Here is a 9084-nt window from a genome sequence, read left to right as displayed (position 1 = left end):
CCACGATGCACCGTGGGCTCTGTGCGGTCCATTGCTGATTCCAGCCTCCTTATTGGCTGGAATCGGCACACGTGACGGGGCGCAGCTACGAGGACCAGCTCTCCGGCACGAGCGGCCCCATTCACCAGGGAGAAGACCGGACTGCGCAAGCGCGTCTAAAAACACCAGAAGACAGCGAATTTAGACGGATCCATGGAGACGAGGACGCTAGCAATGGAGCAGGTAAGTGAATAACTTCTGTATGGCTCATAATTAATGCACGATGTACATTACAAAGTGCATTATTATGGCCATACAGAAGTGTATAGACCCACTTGCTGCCGCGGGACAACCCCTTTAAGCAGTCGTGCACTACACGCTACACTTAAGCAGCCGTGCTAACCCTAAGGCTAGGGTCACACAGGGCGGATTTGTTGCGGTTTTGCTGCGGTTTTTCCGTTGCGGTTTTGACGCAGAAGAACTGCTTCTGCGGCAAAACCGCTTCAAAGGTTAATTTGGGCTTGCGGATTTTCGCGCTTTTTTACTTTTGTCGCGTATTTGGTGCGGTTTTGGCTGCGTCCATAGAGGCTTATGGACAAAAAAGCGCTGCAGAAACGACCAAAGAATGAACATGCTGCATCTTTTAAAACCGCGACGCAGTTGCATTTCCGCACTGCGGCTGTGCGGAAAACATCCGTCCTGTGAGAACAGCCTTTTGGCAAATCTCATTTGTGCTGCATTGCACTGCAAACGCAGCTGTTTTGCCGCAGTGCGGATATGCAACGGCAATCCGCGGCAAATACGCCCTGTGTGAACCCAGCCTCAACCTAAGGCCGGCTTCACACGAGCGTGACGGGCTCCGCCGCGTAATATTCCGCAGTGAAGCCCGTCACGGCGCCCCCCAGAGACCCCATACTTACCAGCGGAAGATAGCGTGAAGACGCTTCCCCGCCCACCGCATCATGTGACACGCCCACCGCGTCACATGACGCGGCCGGCCGTGTCACGTGACGCGCCGGCTGCGTCATATGACGCGCGGCGGTAGGCGGGGAAGCGTTTTTTCACGCTATCTTCTGCTGTGTTACAGCGGGAGATAGCGTGAACGGACGGCTTCCATTGACTGCAATGGAAGCCGTCAGCGCGTACACCCGCGGCAAATAGAACATGCTGCGGGTGAGGACGGGAGATTTCACGGTGCGTAATTCCGCGGTGGAATTCCGCACCGTGAGCATTGTGCTATTAGGTTCAATAGAACCTAATAGCAGGGGGCAACGCAGCGGATTTTTGCCGCGAATTTACGCGGCATAAATCCGTTCGTGGGAAGGAGGCCTAATGCTAAACCCCCGCGGGTCTCGTGAAGTAGCACTCGTGTACATCTCCAAAGGGGGGTCTGTGCACGGCTGCTTAAGTGTAGTGTGTAGTTCACAGCTGCTTAAGGCAATCCGCGAGCACGCAGTGTAGTCACGTGGTGCCGAAGAGCCAATCAGATGGCTCTAATCAGCAGCGCCGCTTAAGTGCGGCTGAAATACCAAATATGCTAACCGTACACAGGGGTGAGAGGCCGGCAGGCACCTCGTCAGGCGCCCCCTGTATGTAGTACGGTTATTACAGGCCGGGTAGGGGTGCAGTGCCAGGTATAACATTGCGGCGCCGCCGCCCTCCGCTATCACGTGCTCTGAGGACATGACAGCGATTGGCGCGTTGCTGCTCACTTTCCCGCAGTGATAAACTATCCCACAGGAGCGTGCAGGAGGGCGTGGTCAGAGCATTAGAAGGCGTGGCTTATGCGTCACCTCCCTGCCCAGCACCCTTGTCGCTAGAGGACGGCCTCACCGTAGGTTCACCCTAGCCCCGCCCACTCATGTCACCACGTGATTTGGTGTCGTACTTCCGGCTAGATTTTGCTTCCTTTTCCGGCCGTCTGGTGTCCTTGTTTCTCTATAGAAGTCGAATAGCGGATAGTGAGAAAGCCGTTGCGCCATGTTCCGGAACCTGCAGGTACCGCGTCCGGTCTGTTACCCGCCAGGCAGCATCACACCCCACAGCAAGAACCCCGAGCTGGCTCGTTCACACGAGCGTCTATTGTCACGTTGGTGCAGATACAGGAAAGCTGCATGTCCGTGGGCGCACAACCCCGCAGTAGCCGGGAAACTGGGGCTTAGGCGAGGGTCATCTACACAAATATGTCATATATTTGTGCGACTGAAATGCACTTCTGCCTGTGTGACCGAGCCCTAATAGGGGCCCCAGTAGTAATACAGTTCCCCCATAGGGGCCCCAGTAGTAATACAGTCCCCCATAGTGGCCCCAGTAGAAATACAGCCCCCCATAGTGGCCCCAGTAGTAATAGTGGCCTTAGTAGCAGGTGTCCCCAATGTATTCCCAGTATTGGCCTCTGGCCGGGAAGTGACTCCCATGGTATTCCCAGTGACCCCGCCGGCCGTGCACTCACCCAGCCACCGCCTCCAGTGCAGTCTGTGACCGCTGCCCCCTCCCCTCAGCATCTGTGCTGCATGTAAGCAGACGGTGGGGAAGAGGTCTGCCTGTACTGCCGCCGCAGCGGAGCTTCAGACTGTAAGGCCGATGGGTCACATATGAGGCGGGTCGTGTTTGACGTCTGATGTAGACTGCAAGTTCTTTCCACATACAGAAGGGACAGAGCGGTCCCTCTATTACTGTTTCCCTGAAAATAAGACCCTGTCTTATATTTATTTTTGCCCCAAAAGAGGCACAGTATCTTATTTTCGAGGGAGGTCTTATACTTACCTAGCAGGTGGCATCCAGGTCCTCCTGCTGCTCTCCGGCGTGCACCCAGACAGGATCACTTCCTGGTTTCCAGCCATCACATTGGTTCGAGTGCTGCATTGATTGGCTGAGCAGCGCTTGAAGAACTAATCAACAGCCATCGTGTTGTGGAGGCGGCATTTATGAATTGGCTGAGCCATGCTGCTCAAAGAACCAATCAATGCAGCGCTCAAAGAACCAATCGGAGCCATCGCTTCCTGGAGGCGGGATTTATGAATCCTGTAACCAAGGAGTAATGTCGTACGAGCGGCCGGCGACTGCGGGAACCTTCTATGTGAAGCATTTTTACGGAATGACAAGCCCGCGATCCAGCGATGCTTTTTATGTGATAAGAACTTGTGAGTGAGTTTATTTTTTTGCACTGACACTAAACGATTATTGCGCAGATTAGTTTGTCTGAACGACTTTTGAGCGATGATTGTCCGGTGTGAATGGCTGATCACTTGCAGCTCACAAGCTTTTGTAGACAGTTAAGAAGCAGGAGGCGTATACCAGAGCCTTATTAGTGCATCTACAATAAAGCAGCTTGTTAACTATTACCGGCTTGTGTACACAGCTTCTCTGCGGAGCCATGAGTGCCCATGATTAGAGGAAGCGCTGCGCAGTCCTACATCGCTCGCTCTGTTACTTCCTGCTGTCATGCGTTAGTGATGGTTATAGAAGCCAACTACACAGGGTTTGTTCGCAGTCTGACTGTGGAGACACATTAGTCTGCGTAGGAGCTGAAGACACAAAACGGTAGAGTAACGATTTTTAATCAGTTGTTTATCAAGCTGTTGTGCTTTTATAGGCCGGTTGCTCACATGAATGGGGGACAATATCCTCCACTTGCCTTGTTCCTGGATGATGGTGAGAAGCCTGTGATGTGAGTTGGGAGGGTATTGTCTCTCCTTAGGGAGAGCACATATTAGGTGAGTGCGGAGACTTACAAGGCCATGCGTGCTCTTCTGGGAAATAGTCATTGTTAGAAGGCTTGTATAAAGAGTCTGACATTGGGTTGTAGGAATGCTGCCATCCAATAGGTGGAGAGCTATTGTTCCATCTTCCTTGTTTACATGTGTTTCCCTGAGGAGCATGCATGGCCTTATAAGACCCTTCACTCACCCCCTAGGTGTCTCCTCATTGGGGTGCTCTCGAATGGCTTTATTATAAGTGTTTACTTGCTTATAATTCCCAGTCTGAGCTGTAATCCCTCTTTCAGGCCCTCCGTCTGGTCTCTCAGCGGACCTTCAGCAGCTCCACCCAGAAGTCACTACAGAACCGGGTTCCCGAGAGGCAGAAGCTGTTTCAGGTAATGATGCTATCAGAGTGAACAGAAGTGACATGACTTATTTTGACACATCAAAGCAAAAGTCGGCTCACCACCCTATTCCTCCCCTAGATTTTGTGACTGTCTAGAGCAGCGCTTCCCAACTCCGGCCCTCAGGGACCGCCAACAGGTCTTGTTTTCAGGATTTCCTCAGTGTTGTACAGGTGATGTTGTTATTGTCGGCGCCTCAGACATTGCCACAGGTGGTCTTACTATAGGAGATCCTGAACACATGACCTGTTGGAGTCCATGAGAGACACGGCTTCCTTCTCGCTCAGCACCTCACCTACTATGTGAAGCGGGGGAGCATTTGCACACAATAAGAGGCCAGCCATAGTTTTGTTTTTTTTCTCACATTGGCGCTGAATGATTATTACTCACATCCGTTCGTTTGAATGAATTTTGAGCGGTTGATTGTTGGGCAAAAATGGGCCACAAGGGGTTAATATATATCGGGTAGTTTGGTTTTGTACAGCACTGTTGATGTGCTCTGACTGCTGTATGATTGGAACATGTCATGTGACTGCTACCAGTTTTATCATTGGTAGACATGCCTTTTCAATAGGCAGTGTGTCTTGGGCCGGCTTCACGCAAGCCGATAAAATTGCACGAGATTTGTGCGTTGAGACGCACAAATATGAACCCCATTCTTTTGAATGGGCCATACATATGAGCGATGTTTTACCGCATGGCACTGCGATGCCATACGGGAAACACATCGCAGCATGTTCCATTTTTCTGCGTGCTCTCTCATCCCACCACCCATTTTCAGTGAGGCCGGCGATGCAAGGTCTCCCATTGAAAATAATGAGAGAAACTATGCGAAACTCTGCCGCAGCTGACAAAGATTAAAAAAAAAACAAAAAAAAAACACTTTTGGTAAATGGTGAGGATCAGAGTTAGTTCTGATTCTTGCAGTCACTCAATAGTGTGGACTTGTGCTGCCAGGAGATCTCCATGTGGTACGAAGGGGCTAATTCATGCTTCCCTATACAAGATTTGCAAACTTGGGACAAGTTGGAATGGAGGTCTCTTTTGTCCCCAGTTTGGGCACTTCCCATCCCCCTTCCCCCATATGCATCCAGTGCACGTACCACTGCGTCAGCCTTGGGCTTCATTCACATCGGTCAGAGGTTCCGTTTGGGAAGCCAGCGATGGATCTTTAGAACTGGTTGGCAGTCCTAGATTTCCTTTAAAGATGGTGTAAGATTAGTACTGTACATGAACTGCATGTTGCCCCTTGTGCTTCGGGCTGTCATTCACTCACTGCTTTCTCTTGCAGGAAGATAATGACCTTCTTATCCATGTAAAGGGAGGATTTTGGGATGTCATCTTTTACAGGATAACCGCGGTAGTTGTAGCCATTGGTAAGTGAAATTATTATATTGTTTATGATCTTGACTTGGGCCGCCTGCACACAAACAGTTCGGAGCCCGCAGCAGAATTTGCCCCTGCATACCTGTCATTTCTCTTCTTTTAATATAATAAAACATGCTATTTTCTGCACATCAAAAGTCCCCATAGAAGTCAATTGGGGTGGTGGGGTTTGGGGGGGAGGGGTGAAAATGCAATACGCAAGGAGATGCGTGAAACCCTGCATAATTGCAACTATGCCATGCACTTGTGTCCCTGTGAAGCCAGGTTAAAGGCTGAATCCTGCTGTGAGAGGACTGGGCCCAAACTTACTGATGGGGTCCAACGGCTGTCGTTTGCATGTTGTACCTAAGTTTATGACCAAGGTGTAGGTGGGGGTGATTTTAATTGCATATATCCAGAACAAGATTTTTCAGAGGGTGGTAAATTCTCTCTAAACTGGGGGTGCTTGGGGACCTTGCATCCCTAAAATGAGTCCTTGTCCTTGTCTAGTGGGCGAGGGTGAATGGTCTTGTATGTCTTCACACGCTCTAAGCACACTTAGTCCTGGTCACAAGGAGTGCAGTGCATGCTGGATATTCTTATTTCTGAGTACCTGCTTACAAATTGAGTAGTATAGTGTGGGGAGTTTTAGAATACTGATGTGATTGCTGTGAAATATAACCTATATTTCTTTTTCCCCAGGCGGTGGCATCTCTGTTTATCAGCTTGCCACGTATTCGCAGCCAAAAAATAAATAGTTCCAGTGTGTCATTCCCAACTCTGTCCAGTTCTACGTGATGCATCAGGGATGGCTCTCCTTGTCATAAAGATCTAATTAAATGATGGAAACAATATTTATGAAAATGTACTGTATAGGCTGCTTTTAATAAAGCAGTTTTACAGCACTATTCTCCATGTATCTTTTTTTTTTTTTTAAGAAGGGAAATGGGTTATGTGTGCGAAATGTCTCCTTTTTAGGTGTCAAGTGTTACGTCTCCACTGAACATACTAGTAGTACAGGTAAATAAGCACATTGGAGGAAACCTGCTAAACCAGGCATTTCCCTAGGTGCCCACCTCTTTATGTATTATGTGTATCCCCAGCACCTCTGTGAGCCTCTTCAGAAATGTATGCTGGGTCTGGTATAATTTACACCAGTTTGCAGAATCTATAAATCTGACTGGGGCAGCCAAACACACCCTCTCAACAAGCCCTGCCTAGTTTTTTTTTTTTTTTTTTTAATTTTCCAAAAGTGGTGGGGCCAGCGTGGAATGAAGTCGTCGCAAATTTTGTGATAGTGCGAAAACTTGACTTCTTTTTTTTTTTTTTTTCTTAACACCAGAAAGTGACGTAAAAATGTTTGTAAGTGTGCCCCATTGTTTCTCCATTAAAGAGAGCTCCACTGTTCTGCAATATTTCAGTTACAATCTGCTTTAAGGAAACCTGTCTACTTCTTCACACTGTCCTCTGATGGGCAATCATTATCAAAGTCCTGGAAAGCCCCTTTAAACTCCTGGCTGTTGTATGTTGTGCAGTAGAGGAGTTGGCTTTTTTATGTGCACTCTGGGGTGAAAGGCCTTTGTTAAGGAGGTAAGTAAGAATCCAAAATTCACTGACTTCTCCAGAGTGCCATAGATCAGTGTTCCCCAACTCCAGTCCTGAGGGACTGCCAACAAGTCATGTTTTCAGGATTTCCTCAGTGTTGCACAGGTGATGTAATTATTCTTGGTGCCTCAGACATTGCCACAGGTGTTCTTACTATAGGAAATCCTGTTGGTGGTCCTTGAGGACTGGAGTTGGGGACCCGTGCCATAGAGAACATTCCAGAAGGACAACCATCTCCTCAGCAATCCACCGATCAGGCCTAGGTGGTAGTGACCGGACTAAAGCCATCCCTTAGTAAAAGGCAACATGACAACCCCCTTTTTGCCAAAAAGCATTTAAAGGACTCTTTGCAGTTCAGAGAATCTGCTTATGGTGTGAAACCAGAATTAAGCACAGCAGGAGCTTAGGTGACTAAAATAACCATTATGGGCTCATGTTAGCTCCATATTATAGACAAGTGCCCTGGCCCAGCTGTAGGTCTACTAACAAAAATTCACAGCATGATAGATTCCTTTCATCCTGGGAATTCAGGTCAGTAGACCTGCTGTTGGGTTGGAACACTAGTCTATGCTATGGGTGCTAAAATGCACCCATAATACAGTTGTGTGAATGTCACCTCAAGCCTACTCATTTTATTATATAATATATATATATATGTATGTGTGTGTGTGTGTGTGTGTGTGTGTGTATATATATATATATATATATATATATATATATGTGTATATATATATATATTCCCCTCCCTTGCACCTATGGCAGCATCTGTGAGAGACCACCTCCCATCCGGACAGGAAATGAGAACCTCCAAGATCATTTTAAAGGCTGGAACACACTCCATATTTTCAATTCCTGTCCATGCGGCAGGTTGTCTTCTTTTGGATCTCTCAGAGAACCAGCTTCTGGGTCGCTTGCAGGTGCCACAGGGCCTTCCTCCCCGTATACAGGACCTACTGGATTAAAGTTCCTGATTAAGTCTCTGCATGGAGCCATTGAAAAGTCTGGTGTTCCCTGTGGTGGATACTGGGGGCCCCTTACCTCCAAGAATCTATGGATTTCCTTGATGTAAGCTTAAGTGATTGAAGGCCTTGTTGAAAGGGAGCGACTGCTCCATGCCTCTTGAATGGAGTCCTGTTACTGCTATGGATCACTTCCTTTCGGCACTGTGGCTTTGATGTAGTGATTCAGCAGATATGAGGTCCCCCCTGCAGTGTTTTACTGATGTTTGTGCAAATAAAGATGGAACAATACCTCTGCAGCGCCACCTTTTGGATGTCAGCCTTCTTGCAAGTCAACTTGACTTTTTAACAAGCCTTAACAATGATTGGGAATAGGAAACCAAGCAAGAAAACCATACACATACAGCTGTTTCGGAGTGTTTGCCCCTCATCAGTGTTAAGGCTTGCTAAAAAGTCACATTGATTTGAAGAAATGCTGCAATCAAATAGGTGGTGCTCCAGAGGTATTGTTCATGGCCTTAGAAGTCTCCTCGCTCACCTTCTAGGTGTCCCCACACCCCTTTTTGGTGCTCTCCTTGCAGGAGAGCCTATGCCACTGCCACTCACTCCATGCTGCTCTCCTTAAGGACACATGACACCCCTCCTGACCGATGTTTAGAAATGCCTGCTCTGCAGGCAGAGACTGTGCATGCCCACATTCAATAGTAATAGGACACCAACAGCATCACCTTTATCCACATCAGTGGCAGGACTTACAGGTTCCAAGAGCCACTAGGGATCTGAACTTATTCCCAAAACGTATTCAAGAAGACAAGAAGTAGTGGCAGCATCCAGGTTAGCAAAGTAGAAAGTGTCCTTTATTCCCCCATGACAATAAAATTGACAGCAACGTTTCGACCTGGTGGTCTTTGTCAAAGATCCATATGCATGGATAAATAAAAGTCTGTTCACTTTCATAGACTTCATTCACCGCACATCACACGGCATGCATAATACGTGGCGAAAGCACAGTCGTGGACATGAGCCCTAAGTGTTCCTACAGCAAGTAGAAGAAATGCCCCGGTTGGAGGA

At 48.2% G+C, this 9084-nt stretch overlaps 1 protein-coding gene across 1 annotated transcript; it reads left to right on the top strand.

The window, feature by feature from the left end:
- The first annotated feature begins 1820 nt into the window (after nucleotides 1–1820).
- On the top strand, nucleotides 1821–6357 carry COX7A2 (cytochrome c oxidase subunit 7A2). The gene is made up of 4 exons (XM_066604621.1): nucleotides 1821–1977; nucleotides 3986–4075; nucleotides 5376–5460; nucleotides 6152–6357. The coding sequence occupies exons 1-4, from the start codon at nucleotides 1960–1962 to the stop codon at nucleotides 6205–6207; spliced, it is 249 nt and encodes an 82-aa protein (XP_066460718.1). The 5' UTR covers nucleotides 1821–1959; the 3' UTR covers nucleotides 6208–6357.
- The last annotated feature ends 2727 nt before the right edge of the window (nucleotides 6358–9084 follow it).

Source organism: Eleutherodactylus coqui, chromosome 1 (assembly GCF_035609145.1).
Source record: "Eleutherodactylus coqui strain aEleCoq1 chromosome 1, aEleCoq1.hap1, whole genome shotgun sequence".
Classification (NCBI taxonomy): Eukaryota; Metazoa; Chordata; class Amphibia; order Anura; family Eleutherodactylidae; genus Eleutherodactylus; species Eleutherodactylus coqui.
The sequence above is the reverse complement of the archived record's forward strand: the minus strand, read 5'-3'. Positions and strand labels throughout refer to the sequence as shown.